General features: G+C 48.1%; 1 protein-coding gene across 1 annotated transcript in view; it reads left to right on the forward strand.

The window, feature by feature from the left end:
• PTH1R (parathyroid hormone 1 receptor) overlaps positions 1-15,819 on the forward strand; it is a 137,616-nt gene that overhangs the window by 69,584 nt on the left and 52,213 nt on the right. Inside the window, exon 2 of the mRNA XM_033165718.1 lies at positions 13,983-14,088. Coding sequence (XP_033021609.1) covers positions 13,983-14,088 — 106 coding nt within the window. The remainder of the gene's footprint in view (positions 1-13,982; positions 14,089-15,819) is intronic.

Here is a 15,819-nt window from a genome sequence, read left to right on the forward strand (position 1 = left end):
TGGTTCCTGAGCTTTCCGGTCAATTTTGTCATTTTGGCATAGTCCAACAGCTTGGGTGGGAAGTCTGGAGAAATCTCTATTTATGGTTATATATCTGGTTTTGTTATAACCATTTGTTTGTAAAATAAAATTTAAAATATTTCAAAAAAGGGAGAGGCCCCCAAGTCACCTGCTGTTGTGGCCAGAGATTCTCCCCATTGCCTTCAGGCCTTCAGGTGTGACATCGGATCAGATCAAAGGGCTGGCCTCCCTGCAGATCTGCTTAGGGATATTGGGCAGGAATCCAGAGTTTGGGACACTTTAGGAAGTTTTTTTAACCGTCTGGTTTCTGTGTAGACCCTTCTCTCCAGAGAAGAGCGTAAGAAGAGTCTTGCTGGATCAGGCCAATGGCCCATCTAGCCCAGCATCCTTTTCTCATGGCGCCTGTGGGAAACCCACAAGCAGAATTCGAACACGAGACCCCCCTCTCCCCTTCATAGAATCATAGAATCATAGAATCCTAGAGTTGGAAGAGACCACAAGGGCCATCCAGTCCAACCCCCTGCCAAGCAGGAATCACCATCAAAGCATTCCTGAGAGATGGCTGTCAAGCCTCCGCTTAAAGACCTCCAAAGAAGGAGACTCCACCACACTCCTTGGCAGCAAATTCCACTGGCCAACAACTCTCACTGTCAGGAAGTTCTTCCTAATGTTTAGGTGGAATCTTCTTTCTTGTAGTTTGAATCCATTGCCCCGTGTCCGCTTCTCTGGAGCAGCAGAAAACAACCTTTCTCCCTCCTCCATATGACATCCTTTTCTATATTTGAACATGGCTATCATATCACCCCTTAACCTTCTCTTCTCCAGGCTAAACATACCCAACTCCCTAAACCGTTCCTCATAAGGCATCGTTTCCAGGCCTTTGACCATTTTGGTTGCCCTCCTCTGGACACGTTCCAGCTTGTCAGTATCCTTCTTGAACTGTGGTGCCCAGAACTGGACACAGTATTCCAGGTGAGGTCTGACCAGAGCGGAATACAGTGGTACTATTACTTCCCTCGATCTAGATGCTATACTCCTATTGATGCAGCCCAGAATTGCATTGGCTTTTTTAGCTGCTGCATCACACTGTTGACTCATGTCAAGTTTGTGGTCTACCAAGACTCCTAGATCCTTTTCACATGTACTGCTCTCAAGCCAGGTGTCACTCTTCTGTGCTTTCCAGAAACTGGCATTCAAGAGCATCGCTGCCTCCAACTGTGGAGGCAGAGCACAGCCATCATGGCTACCCCCCCCTCCGTGAATTCGTCTAATCCTCTTCTAAAGCGATCCATTTGGAGGCCATCCCTGTCTCCTGTGGGAGGGATTTCTGTAGGTTAACTATGCGCCGCAGGAAAAAGGACTTAATTTTGTCCTTCCAACCTTCAGCTTCGTTGACTGCCCACGAATTTTAGCGTCGTGAGAGAGAGAGAGAAAAACTGTCCCTCTGTCCAATTTCCAAGTGATCCACCGAGTTCTCCGAATTGCGAACCATCTCACGGCCTCTCTCTGGCCAAATCCCTGCCCATCTTAATAATCCTTATGCTCTCAGCTGTTGCGAAACTGGCTGTGTTTGCTCTTTGCTATACTTGGTCCTTTGCCAAAGGAAGGGGTCCTGAGACGCACAGCTCAAAACAACGCTGTGTTATTCCTGAAAACTAGTCCGGTAAACAACCTCCGAATCTGAGCTCTCCTCGGAGACCGGGGCTTGACTTTTCGCAGCCAGCCAAATGGGAATACTGAAAACCATTATCATAATTATCCCAAGTTGTCCTTTCCCAAGGGGTTTTGGGGTTTCTGGAGACGAGGACTTCAGCGCAACGGATTTCACGGGGCTCCGGACAGAAGTCCCATTCTCAGGTCCTCAATCCAGATCCTCAACTCCCATTTCCCCCCCGAGTTAAATAACAGAGAATCGATTTTGCAAAAGCTCCTTGGCAGGATCAGAGGAGAGGGTTGAAAACCACCAAGGGGAGAGAAAAAACCTCTTAGCATTCGAAATGTCATTTTGACGGAAAGCTACGTGCTGGAGCGAGTAAACCTCAAGAACATTGGCTTCTGCGAAGCGCTGGATTCAGAAATGAAGCAAATCGAATGCCGGCTGCAGAGTCCAAGCCAAAGGCAGGAGTAGCTGCCCCTCCACCTGTGGATTTGCAAATCCTAAACACCAGCAGCAGGTGCGACTCAGTCCGGGTATCACACGGTCTCCCAAAGACCAACCCGTAAAAACCAGAACATTCCAGATTCTTCCTTGTTTTAAATTTATCTTCATGGCCGTTCTACAGCCATGTTACATGATCAAAGCCAGAAATGCAGAAGAGCTGCAACTCCCCAAATAATCGTCAAATTGTACAGCTAGAAGGGACCCCCAAAGCTCATCTAGTCCAACCCCCGGTCCCACAGTGCAGAAATGATCTTCACCCTTGCGATAAAAGCAATTCCCAAACCATAATGGCAGACGTGCCTATAAATATGGGAGGGCAGAAGAGGGAAACTGTTCTAATAAAATCCATATATTAGTATAAACCCTAATAAATGGTCTTCCCATTTCTGGTGGAAAAGACAATAAACTTCAGTACTCTCCGGCAAAAGTGTCCTTTTGTTTGTTTGTTTGTTTGTTTTTCTTTCTTTATTTCATAAAATGTATACACTGGTTTTTTTATTTTTAAAAAAAATGTTGTGATGTTGGCGGATGGAATTCAGGCTCCCAAGCAGTAGGTAGATTGGTCAGGGGTGGGGTGGGGGGTTTGGGAACGGGTTATAATTGGCTGGTAAAATTTATCCCCATCATGGAAGAGAGTGGCTGTGGATTTTTTTCTCTCTATACCAGTGTTTTTCAACCACTGTTCCGCGGCACACTAGTGTGCCGTGAGATGTTGCCTGGTGTGCCGTGGGAAAAATTGAAAAAATCAAGAGAATTACTTCAAGAGAATTACTCTGTGCCTATATAGTCAATATAGGCACAGAGTTAAATTTTTTAACATTTTCTAATGGTGGTGTGCCTCGTGATTTTTTTCATGAAACAAGTGTGCCTTTGCCCAAAAAAGGTTGAAAAACACTGCTCTATACGATGGTAAGAAAAAATGTCGTCACGTTGTAGTTTGCAGGGCTGCCAGCAGGTGGCCAAGCCAGTGGCTGTGCAATGACGTCAGTTGCTGGGTGTGCAAGTGGAGGAGGTGGCTCAGATGAGCTGCTGGGGGTGTTTAAAGAAGGCAGAGGGCGCTCTCCAAGGTCCCCCGGCAATAAAAAGTCCCTGGAACGAGCTTTAGAGGAGGGAGGGAGGTGCTTCAGAGAACAATTTGGCAAACTGCTCTCCAAAGTGTGCCTTCCTCCGTTAAGCTGTGAGGGAACAGATGCTTGGGCCAGCTGCGAGGGAAGGAGATGGGAGTTTAGGTGGGGGGGGAGAAGTGGGTAGCGGCATACACACACACACCCAACAGGATACCATCCCAACCCTATATCACTTTTTTGACTCCGGGTTCCATGTTGCAGCGCAACTCCGAGGGAAGCGTGCAGGGCGTTTACGAGGAGCCTCAAATAATAGCTAAGGCCATGCAGAACAGTGAAGGAACTGACCCACAGCCAGGAGGGGTGAAGATACAAACCACTCCAATGGGTTTAGTGCAGGGTAGGACTCGAATTCATGGCTTCGAGTTACAAGGAAGGGGATTCCGACTAAACATCAGGAAGAGCTTTCTGACAGTATGAGCTGTTCAACAGTGGACCCGACTCCCTTGGGTAGTGGGTGCTCCTTCCTTAGAGGTTTCTAAGCAGAGGTCGGCGAACCATCTGCCATGGATGCTTTAGCTGAGATTTCTGCATAGCAAGGGGGTTGGACTAGAGGACCCTTGGAGGTCCCTTCCAACTCTACAATTCTGTGGTGCTACAAACCGGCAGCCACATCTTCTGGGGCTCGCGAATCGGGAATCCTATAATAACGCGCGTGGGGCCCGGTTTTTGCCGATGCTTGAGGACGATGTCTCCGATGGAAAGCTTGGACGGGGCTCAAAACGGAGCGGGGCTCAAAATTCCTGAGAGTAATTGGATTGGCTCTGCTCGTTAGGGCGATGCTGATTGCAAAGAGCGTGGAGGAAACGGTCCCAGTGGAAACGCTGGCTCGCGAAGCAGAAAAACCCCGGGCCGGCGGCCGCTAGTTAAACCGTGTCGACAATGGCCTGGTTGCCCGGTTAATTGCTTTCACAGCAAACGAAGACCACCACCCCCACCCCCGGCAGGTGGGGCAGATGTCTCCATGCAGCGATGTCTACTTTGAGAGAGAGCGAGAGAGAGGATGGAACTGGCCGGTGAGGGCAAAGGCGGGCAGCATTGAGTAATCAAATATGTTTATTTCTCTCGGTCTCCACCTGCTCTTTTGTTTATGGGTTCTGCCTTCTGGAGCTCTTTAAAAGCTGGCACGCTGGCCTCCGTCTGGCAGAGTTACGAGGCTTGGCTCCCCAGCGAGATTGAGCAACTTGTTGCTTGGGCAGAGGCTGCCCACCCAGACAGAGCCTGCTTGGGCACCCGGACCACCAGCGATGGCGGCATAGGTTGCCCGGAGGCTTAATTGCCCTGTTTTCAATATTGAAGTAGATAAACCCACGATCTGATTCTAGTTACAGGTAGGTAGCCGTGTTGGTCTGCCGTAGTCGAAACAAAATAAAAAAAATTCCTTCCCGTAGCACCTTAAAAGGTAAAGGGACCCCTGACCGTTAGGTCCAGTTGTGTCCGACTCTGGGGTTGCGGCGCTCATCTCGCGTTACTGGCCGAGGGAGCCGGCGTACAGATTCCGGGTCATGTGGCCGGCATGACTAAGCCGCTTCCGGCGAACCAGAGAAGCGCATGGAAATGACGTTTACCTTCCCGCCGGAGCGGTACCTATTTATCTACTTGCAGTTTTGACGTGCTTTTGAACTGCTAGATTGGCAGGAGCTGGGACCGAGCAACGGGAGCTCAGTCCATCGCGGGGATTCAAATCGCCGACCTTCTGATCAGCAAGCCTTGGCTCTGTGGTTTAACCCACAGCGCCACCCGCGTGCCATTCTAAGTAGCACCTTAGAGACCAACTAAGTTTGTTCTTGGTTTGAGCTTTCGTGTGCATGCACACTTCTTCAGATACACTGAAAGAGAAGTCACCAGACCCTTATATATAGTGAGAGAGTGGGGAGGGGTATTACTCAGAAGGGGGGTGGGAATGGGGGATTGGCTGATGGGTGTGGAAAACCTGTTGATGACTGTTAACGACTGCAATTAGTCCTAAAGGAAAAAGCAAGGGGTGAGATGGCTAAAAATAGCTTTGCATGTCGAGGTTACCGTCCCAGCTCCCCCCCAGTAATTCAGTCATGACACATTAATTTTGGTTTGGGTTTTTGGCATAATTTTGGCCACAACTTTATTTAAATACAGCCAATGTGAGTGGTTGCTTAGGCATTGGAACCGACTACTTTCCCCCCAGCCATGGGACAGCTGACATTCGCTTTTGAGGGCGAAGTCAGAAAAGGGTGAACACCTAAGGCAGAAGCGGAGTCGGGCAACGACCCAGGCTTCTCCCCCAAATGCTCCCTAGGACTCCGCTTGGCCCAAGCCTCCCACCATTGGGTATGGACAAAAGCAGAAAGAGTCCCTGGATTCTTTTAACAGAATACCCTTATTTTCAGGGGTAGGCCCAACCAATTTCCTACCCCTGCCCCGCGCATTCAGAGGTAGGCCCAGCCTATCCATACCTCTGAAGCAGCGTTACTAGGGGCAGGCCCAGCCTATCCTGACCCCTAGTGCAAGCAAATTTATACCAATGCCTAACCGCCAACCTTACAAGTTGTGACGATTTGCTACGCAGTAGGCAAAACCAGTGACAAAAGCCAATCAGCCACCGGATAAATTCCTACCAGGCTCCCGCTTCAAAGCAGACAACCCCATGACAGGCATAGCAAGGTCAAGCAGCAAAAGCACCGTTCCCAAATTAGGGAGGGCGGGCGGGAGATCCGTTGCACACCGCAAAAGTGAAACCAAAGTTTCACAAACTTAGGTTTTAAAGGCAAGAGCTGTCAATCAACCAACTAGCAACATGCTAAACTCCCCAGCAACTTGCCTTAACCAATCCTAGCTGTGGCCAGCCCAAAACCCCCTCCCATTAACTTGGAGCTGCTCCTTTAACCCTTCTGCAACCCGTGCTCTCTTCGATGGGAGAACACGCTTTGTGATGTATAATGAGATAAGAATCCAATGTCTCTATTCAGACCAGGTCTCTCCATGGTTTTAAGTTTGGTAATGAGTTGCAATTCAGCAACTTCTCTTTCCAGTCAATTTTTGAAATTCCTTTGTATTAAGACAGCTACTTTGAGATCTTTTATAGAATGTCCTGGGAGATTGAAGTGTTCTCCTACTGGTTTCTCTGTCTTGTGATTCCTGATGTCAGATTTATGTCCATTTATCCTTTGGCGTAGAGTTTGGCCTGTTTGTCCAATATAGAGAGCTGAAGGGCACTGTTGGCATTTGATGGCATACACAATGGTCATACTGATTCTGTCTAAGTCAGCTTCCCATGTCCTTATGGACCACGGAGCGAGATGTCAATCAAGATGTAGCACAATGGAACATCTCTCTATGGCGGGCATGAGCAGGGTTTAACCCCTGCTGTTCCAGCTGCACCATGCACAAAAAACCGTTCCCCACGGGGGAACTGGCGGGCGCAGCCAGAGCCCAGGATGGAATCTCGCCCGCTGGGTGACTTCACCCAGAAGTTGTCAGCTGATTGACAGGTGGGTGTGGTTTGGGGGAACGGCCTCGGGGGGCCAAGACTGACCCACGGGTAGAGACAATACAGTGGTACCTTTGTTCTCAAATGCCTTGGTACTTGAACAACTTGGAACCCTTATGCTGCAAACCCAGAAGTTAGTGTTCCGGTTTGCGAAGTTTTTTCAGAAGCTGAACGTGCTCCATTTTGTGTGTTACGCTGAGGTCTGTCTGTTTTCGCTATTTATTTTTCCTTTTTGTTTTTGCGGCTCTTTTTCGTTTTGTTTTTGTGACTGTGTGAAGCCCAGTTCAGCTGCTGATGGATGGATGGATTGATTGATTGATTGTATGACTGCGGTACATTGTTTATTGCTTTCATTTTACGGATCAGTGGTCTCGCTGGATAGTAAAATTCATGTTAAATTGCTGTTTTGAGGGGTTGTTTTTAAAAGTCTGGAACGGATTCATCCGTTTTGCATTTCTTTCTATGGGAAAGCGCGCCTTGGTTTTGGAACGCTTTGGTTTTTGGAACGGAGTTCCGGAACGGATTAAGTTTGAGAACCAAGGTACTACTGTACTGAACTAGCTAGACTGGTGTTTTGACTCTAGAGAAGGCAGCATCCTCTGTGTGTGGTTACTGTGGGGACTTTTTATTGCAGAAATTTATTTATTTATTCACTTATTTATTAAATCTGTATACCACCCGTAGCTCAGTTGGTTTGAGCATGGTGCTGATGATACCAAGTTTGCAGGTTGGATCTCCGTACGGTACTGCTGCATATTTCCGCATTGCAGGGGGTTGGACTAGATGAGCTCAGGATCCCTTCCAACCCCATAATTCCATGGTTCTATGATCTCAGGGTGGTTCACAACATAAAATCACAATATAAACACTGTCTCCAACCTAGGGTTCAGCTACGTTAGTAAAAAAAAACCAATGATTTGAATGTGCTATAAAAATGCGACACTAGATGGCACCAGAGAGCAGGAAATTTTATATGCTTTCCCGCCATAGGGTTTTGTTTTTGTTGTTGTTATAATCTAATTTTCTGACTTATTTATAGTGGGATTTTTCCTGTGCGTAGATCCACCCCTGTACCCCATTAGCAGCGTCTCCTTTTTTGGAACCGAGAGGAACCGGCCCAGACGGCAATTTCCAACATCGCCAGCGTGTCATTGTTTGTGTTCAGGATTCAGCTGGGATGTTGTTGATGGAGGGGAAAGGACATCTGGGAGGTAGAATTCCTGGTGGCAGACAGGGCGATTTACAAGGGAGATGCCCACCCCCACCCCCAGAAAAAATATATATATATTTAACCCCGCCGGTATTTCCAAGGCAGCAGGGAAGAGATGTTCCTTTGGGAGCCTGTCGTCAGCTGTCGTCTTGCGCTATTTTTATCAGGACGGCAATGAAAACGTCCCCCGCTGGCAGCCTTGAAAGAGGGGGGGGGGCTGTTTAGTAGGGTGCCCCAAACACTTTTAAAGGCTGCAGACGTGAGCAGTGTTTCCTAATCTGTAAAGAGCGTACAGACACATGCCTGGGTGCTTAGACCCACTTCCCATTCTCTTGGGGGAGGGGGAAAGGAAATCAGGAGGAAGTGCGGTCTAGTGGGTGGAGCTTCAAATCCGGGTATCTCGTCGTTGGAGTTGCATTGGGAATACACGTAGAGAGTTGTTCTCATGGACTTATTTCAGGAATATTTGGACTGTTTGGCTTTGAGTTACTGAGCTGCGCGTGTCACCATCGTTTTGGCATTGTATTATCAGGGATGTCCAAGCAGTCGATCGCAATCTACTGTTCAATCGGGGGGGGGGGGTCTCTGGTTGATCTCAGGACCCTGTCTCCACCCCCCCCCCAAAAAAGAGCTCAACAACTATGATGAAGCTACCCCCCAAAAAAGCTCGACAACTGCCAGATTTTTTTAATAGTTGGAGTGGATCGCAGTCTCTTGGAAGTTGGACGTGCCTGGTATATATTATTTAAGATTTCATGTACTGGAAGGTGTCGAAGTGTCGCACATTATTAATGAATTTTGTAAACCACATACAGAGTTGTTAAGTTTGTGAATGATCTCTCTGTGGGATGAGGAAGCTGAGAGCCAGTGTGGTGTAGTGCAGTGTTTTTCAACCACTGTTCCGCGGCACACTAGTGTGCCGCGAGATGTTGCCTGGTGTGCCGTGGGAAAAACGTCCCGGCCGTTGTTGTTGCCTTCCTTCAGCCAATCAGGGTCAGCCCGCGTTTGTACACAGAGCCGAAAACAGACACCCGCCTTGCCCCAGCAGCGCCGAGGCTACACTGCACTGCACGGCCCTGGACGCAGCAGCCGCGCCGGCCGCCTCAAAAGCACCTCCCTCCTTCCTTCGCCCTCCCGCCGGCCAATCGTCAGCGCCCTCCGGCCTGCCGGAGTTCCCCGCCTCCTCAGCCGTCTGCGTGGCCCTGAAGGGGTCCTGCGCGCCGCGCGCGCCTTGTCGCAAGTGGGGTTCCGAGGCCAATGTAGGCGCGCGCATCTTAGAAGCGGGAGGGGGGGTGGAAAGAGCGGGCCGCAAGCCGCCGCCACGGTTCGTCAGCCCGCCTCCGACTACAGCTCCCGGGGTGCACCGTGGCCAGACCTGCTCTGCCCCCTCCGCGGACAAAACACCGTCGCTTGGAAGAGCGGGGGGGGGGGGGACTTCAAGTCCCGACAAGCAGCGCGGCCAAGCGCGCGACCCGTGAATCGGCGTATTCTGGAAAAGCGGGCTGAAAACATTCCACCTTCCTTCCGCCACCTGTTCCCGCATAGCCTGCTGGGATTTGTAGTTTGGGGGGGAGAAAGAGATATTGTGCTGCTTCAGGAACAGGTGCGAGAAAAGACTTGCTGCGTTTCCAAGGCTTGCTTAATGCGGTGGTGTTTAATCAAGGGAAGCAGATCCGGCTTTAAAGTTCGCGCGGCTGGCGGCTGTGCCTTAAGTTCCCTTGTCCGCTGGGGAATGCCAGGAAAAGTGTCGCGTCTCTATGTTTTCCTGCCTACCAATCAACTGCCGCCCCCGCAAAAAAAAACCAACCAAACAAGCCAATCCTCGTGATATTTACTTAAAAGTTTACTTAAAAGTTTCCCGACTGCAATTCTAAATGCACTTACCTGGGCGCGAGTTCCATTGTAGGCAAGTACAGGATGGCACTGTGATGCTTGGTTTTTTGTTTTTGTTTTAAACTACCTAGGTTCGTTTTAAGCCCACCCCTTTAAAAAATAAATAAACCAAGAAGCTAGAAAACAAATGGATTTGTTTAATAGTGGTGCTCGCTCATCGGTTTCACGAAAACTGAAAAGTCCCTTTGCAGCCTGAGTTTCATTTGGATGAGAGAGCAGAGTACTGTACTGAAGATGTCTGGTGCTTTTGTAGTATTTTCTGTATTGGAGCCTAATAATAATAATAATAATAATAATAATAATAATAATAAATTCTATATTATTATTATTATTATGTATACGCCGCCCATCTGCCTGGGTTTTCCCAGCCACTCTGGGCGGTTCCCAACAAAATATTAAAAACATGCTAAAATGTCAAACATTAAAAACTTCCTTAAACAGGGCTGCCTTCAGATGTCTTCTAAAAGTCAGATACCGGTAGTTGTTTATTTCCTTGACATCTGATGGGAGAGCGTTCCACAGGGTGGAAGCCACTGCCGAGAAGGCCCTCTGCCTATATCATGTCAGGATGTCTCAGGAGCTTCTCCACTCATGTCTTTGTCACAAAAAGTCACTCAGGTACAAGACTAGAGTCCCTTAGACCTTACTTGGGGCTGGACTATATTTTGAAAAAAATATGAACAAATTCCTATGCCCCACAAATAACCCAGAGATGCATTTTAAATAAAAGGACAGGTTCCAATTCTGTAAAAACACGCTGATTCCTGGACCATCCGCGGGCAGCATTTAGAAGGTGATTGGGCCACATCCGGCCCCCGGGTCTTAGTTTGGGGACCCCTGCTCTTAAGTCCAAGATTATAAAATACTTTCTTTGTGTTTATTTGATTCCTATTCAAGAGAATTACTTTATATATAGTCAATATAGGCACAAAGTTAATTTTTTTAACATTTTCTAATGGTGGTGTGCCTCGTGATTTTTTTCATGAAACAAGTGTGCCTTTGCCCAAAAAAGGTTGAAAAACACTGGTGTAGTGGTTAAGAGCGGTAGACTCGTAATCTGGTGAACCGGGTTCGCATCCCCGCTCCTCCACATGCAGCTGCTGGGTGACCTTGGGCTAGTCACACTTCTCTGAAGTCTCTGCGAAGCCCTGCAGCCCCCCTTTCACCCCGTCGGTGAGTGCGCATCTCTCAGAGAACAAGAGACATGTGTCCGAAGCTGACCCATGGCAGACAGGAAGCTGCAACTTACAATAACTTATAATAAGACTAAAAACTTAACACTAGGCATATGATGTGAACACCACACCAGAAGGAAAAGAGACTGAAAGATAAAAGTGAAACCCAGGCTCCTTTTGGCCTTATTTTTATAGTCAACGTGACCTTGACAGAAGAGATAACAGAACCAGTTTAAGGCAGCTGCTCTCAGCTTCTCTGAAGGAATAACCCAAACATCATGAACCTCCTGCTTGTTTCTTTCACACAGAGAAGCTTCTGGAACCCTCTTGAATTAAGTAGAATAGGAAAGAACTCTATACATCAGATCAATACTTTCTGCACCAAGAAATGCAAACTGACAAAGATCTCCAATATGGAGGCAGAGGGATTGGGGGGGGGGGGCAAAGGTTTCATGAAACAACAACCCCCTGGTTTTGACTCTGCAGCAGTCACATCCAGACGGGGAACTCGTTCCTTTTCCCTCCGCGGTCGTCTTTCATCACGTGCTGCAACCCTGCCAGCGGATCAGCATGGGGTGTCGAGTGACCAGGTGTGAAATGAGGCAAAGACCCCCTTTGTGTTCTCATTATTTATAATTGGCCCTTAGAAGTTGTCGGCTGATTCAGGAATTGTGAGTTGATGGCACGCCTGACCTTTAGCTGATTAATTAGATCAATTGCATTGGCATCTATTTGCATATGAACCAACCCATAAGAGCAGGGCCTCGTTGAAATGTCAAAGGGGGTATAATTAACTTGTAATTCCACAAAGCTGCTATTCTTTGTGATTCCACCGCCTTCTAAAATTCAGTCACACCTGATACCTTTGTTCCGCTCGTTTGTTCGTTGTTCCATTGTTCTGCTGTACTGTGTGAAGTCACCCTGGTCTTCCCAAAAAGGAATATATTATAGAAGATAGATATTAGCATATCATAGAGGAACTCTGTCTCAGACAATAGTATAGAATCATAGAGTTGGAAGGGATCCTGAGGATCATCTAGTCTTGGGTTCAGCAACCTTTTTTCAGCCGTGGACCGGTCCACTGGCCCTCAGACCATGTGGTGGGCCGGACTATATTTTGAAAAAATAATAATGAACGAATTCCTATGCCCCACAAATAACCAAGAGATGCATTTTAAATAAAAGGACACATTCTACTCATGTAAAAACACCAGGCAGGCCCCACAAATAACCCAGAGATGCATTTTAAATAAAAGGACACATTCCACTCGTGTAAAAACACCAGGCAGGCCCCACAAATAACCCAGAGATGCATTTTAAATAAAAGGACACATTCCACTCGTGTAAAAACACGCTGATTCCCAGGCCATCCGTGGGCCGGATTGAGAAGGCAATTGGGCCACATCCGGCCCACGGGCCTTAGGTTGCCTACCCCTGAGTCTAGTGCAACCCCCTGCAATACAGGAATATGCAGCTGCCCCATACAGGGATCGAACCTGCAACCTTGCCCTTATCAGCACCACGCTCTAACCAACTGAGCTATCCAGTGATCACATGGTATAAGGCAGCTTAATCGCAGCTAAAGAAGCCATCCAACCTCTGCTTAAAAAAACCTCCAATGAAGGAGACTCCACCACCTTCTGAGGGAGTTCATTCCACAGCTCTTTCTGTCAGAAAGTTCTTCCTGAGGTTTAGTCGGAATTTCCTTTCTTGTAATTTGAATCCATTGGTTTGGGTCCTGCCCTCCGGAGCAGGAGAAAACAAGCTTGTTCCTTCTTCCGTGTGACAGCCCTTGAGATATTTGAAGACGGCTCTCATATACCTCCTCTCAGCCTCCTCTTTTCCAGGCTAAACATGCTCAGCTCCTTCAACCGTTCCTCATCAGGCTTGGCTTCCAGACCCTTGATCATCCTTTGCACACCTTCCAATTTGTCAGCATCCTTCTTAAATTGTGCTGGCAAAAATTGGACACGGTATTCCAGGTCTGGTCTGCCTAAGGCGGAAGAGAGCAATGCAGTGGTACATTGGTTCTCTATCTTAATCCGTTCCGGGAGTCCGTTCGACTCCCCAAACCGTTCGATTCGAAAACCAAGGCAGAGCTTCCGATTGGCTGCAGGAGCTTCCTGTACTCAAGTGCAAGCGGCGTCAGACATTCGGCTTCTGAAAAAAGGTCCGCAAACCGGAACACTTACTTCCAGGTTTGTGGCGTTCGGGAGCTGATTTGTTCAACAACTAAGCCGTTCGAGAACCAAACTACCACTGTACTATGAATTCCCTTGATGTGGGTACTAGACTGCTGTCGACGCAGCCTAGAATCGCATTCGCCTTTTTTGATGCTGCATCACACTCTGGATTCGTGTTGAGCTTATGGTCCGCTAAGACCCCCTAGATCCTTTTCACATGTATTGCTGCCAATCGAGGTGTCCCCCATCCTGTATTTCTGCTCCTGGTTATCCCTGCCCAAGTACAGAACCTTACATTTAGTCCTGTTGCAATACAGCCATCTTTTGAAAATTGCACCTCTCTGGTGGTTTTGAAGAAGAAGAAGAGTTTGGATTTGATACCCCGCTTGATCATTACCCGAAGGAGTCTCAAAGCGGCTCACATTCTCATCTCCCTTCCTCCCCCACAACAAACACTCTGTGAGGTGAGTGGGGCTGAGAGACTTCAGAGAAGTGTGAATAGCCCAAGGTCACCCAGCAGCTGCATGTGGAGGAGCGGAGACACGAACCCGGTTCACCTGATTATGAGTCTACTGCTCTTAACCACTACACCACACTTGTAGCCAATTCCCCAAGCTAAATGATCTGGACATGGTATTCCAGGCATGGGGGTCTCTTGTGCCCCGCTTTCTCCCACCATTTTATTTGCAAAGCTTGCAGCAATAGACATATCGGCGATATTGACCTTGTTTTGCTCTGTCTCCTTGCAGGAGGATGTGGATGATGTCCTGACAAAGGAGGAGCAGATCTTCCTGCTGCTCAAAGCCAAGGCCAAGTGTGAGCGCCATCTAAAGGCCAAAGGACCCAAACTGCAAGGTGAGTGAGCCTCTCTCCTCCAGACTGTGGGATGTGATACATAAGTAGCAGTCAAGTGCAACATTCCTTGTTTTCCTAGAGTGGACATGCAGGGGAATGTTTGGTCCAGCCAGTCGAAAACTTCCTGTTTCCTCCTGGCTGGGACATACTTCCTTTGCATGCAACTAGAGGTGGGCGTGGCCTTACCTGTGCAGGTAACAAAAGGACAGGGCACGCATATCTCTCTCTCTCTCTCTCTCTCTCTCTGACTTCCTCCATCATTGGAGCAGCTTTTTAGCTAGCTTCCAGCCAACAGAGGACACTGGGATTATCCCCATATGGGATAGCTCCACATGTATATACTATGTAACTAAGTCTGCCTTCAGGGATCCATCTGTGAACTGATGTTGTGAGTAAACTTCTTTTATTGACTTTACACAAGATTGCGGTGTGTTTATTCTTTTAAGAGGGATATAAGGGGACTTACCAGTAACATACCATTCAATTCTGAATTGTATGATAGCAAGAGGCTTAAACAAGCCTGCAACCAGCTACCCGCTGTGCATTTAAAAGGGGAATATAAAACTCTGCTATGTAAAGGAACTTGCTAGCGCAGGTTAGGAAGGATATTAACAAAAAATATACCTTCTCCTGCCTCCCTGAACATTCCCACAGAGACGAACAACAAAGTGAAGAAGAACTGGAAGAGAGAGAGCTAGCAGACTCTCTCTCACTGGAAAGTGTCCAGCCTACCAGTTCAAGGTCACGTAGAGCAGATAAGGTGGCTACACGAAAAGCACAGTGGTTGCGAGATCAGGTTGCAAGGCACGGAAGTGACTGGGGTGGAAACCTGAATTGGGAGCACCTTCATTCCGAGAACGGCTGCTCTGTTCTTTTGCTGTGATCATTAAAGACTCTTTAAATGGTAAACGGCTCTTTTCGCTTTGTCCTGCTGATCTATGGCCAAAGGCGGAGAGGAAGCCGAGTCCCCGAAGCCTGAGACTGGGGGCCAGTCTCTCAGTCTCTCGGAGTAGCCTACCTTACCAGGAATCTAATAGTAAGAGGCTTAAACAAGCCTGCAACCAGCTATCTGCTGTGGATTTAAAAGAGGAATGTGAAACTCTGCTAAGTAAAGGAACTTGCTAGCGCAGGTTAGGTAGGTGCCTGATATTTGCTCAGCTATAGACGAGGCTGAGTTTCTTCCCACTTCCTGGAAGACTTGGAGAGCATTGAGGGAGGGGGGTCTTGTTGTCTGGGCAGCCCAGGATCTGCATGCACACTGCCCAGGTTTGCACCCCAGGGAGGTTACTCTGGTGCTGCTAACACAGCAGATTGACTTCACACACACCCCGGAGGCGCACTCCATCTTGAGAGAGATGGGTGCCAACAGCTGTACACAATTTCTTCTCTCTGCCTTTTCCCTCTCTCCTGCGTGCACTGCACACTCAAGAAGTCCCTGCGGGATTGTCCACAGCCTTACACAGATAATGATGTCCGGAATCATTCATGAGCGGTTCAGATTGCCAACTTTTTGCCTTTTAAAAAGAAATCAGCTTGCACGTTTAATAGCAGCCTCAGCTGCAGACGTTATCCGGGAATCGTGCCTATCACCACCCCAGGATAAAGCTTGACCAGCAAAATAATAATAATTGTTTTATTTATTTAGTGCATTCATCTCCAACCCTTTTCCTCCAAGGACCTGAACATAATCCACCTAGTTCTGTCCCTGTCTCCTCATGTAAACCCCTGCGA

The sequence above is a fragment of the Lacerta agilis genome, chromosome 12 (assembly GCF_009819535.1).
Source record: "Lacerta agilis isolate rLacAgi1 chromosome 12, rLacAgi1.pri, whole genome shotgun sequence".
Classification (NCBI taxonomy): Eukaryota; Metazoa; Chordata; class Lepidosauria; order Squamata; family Lacertidae; genus Lacerta; species Lacerta agilis.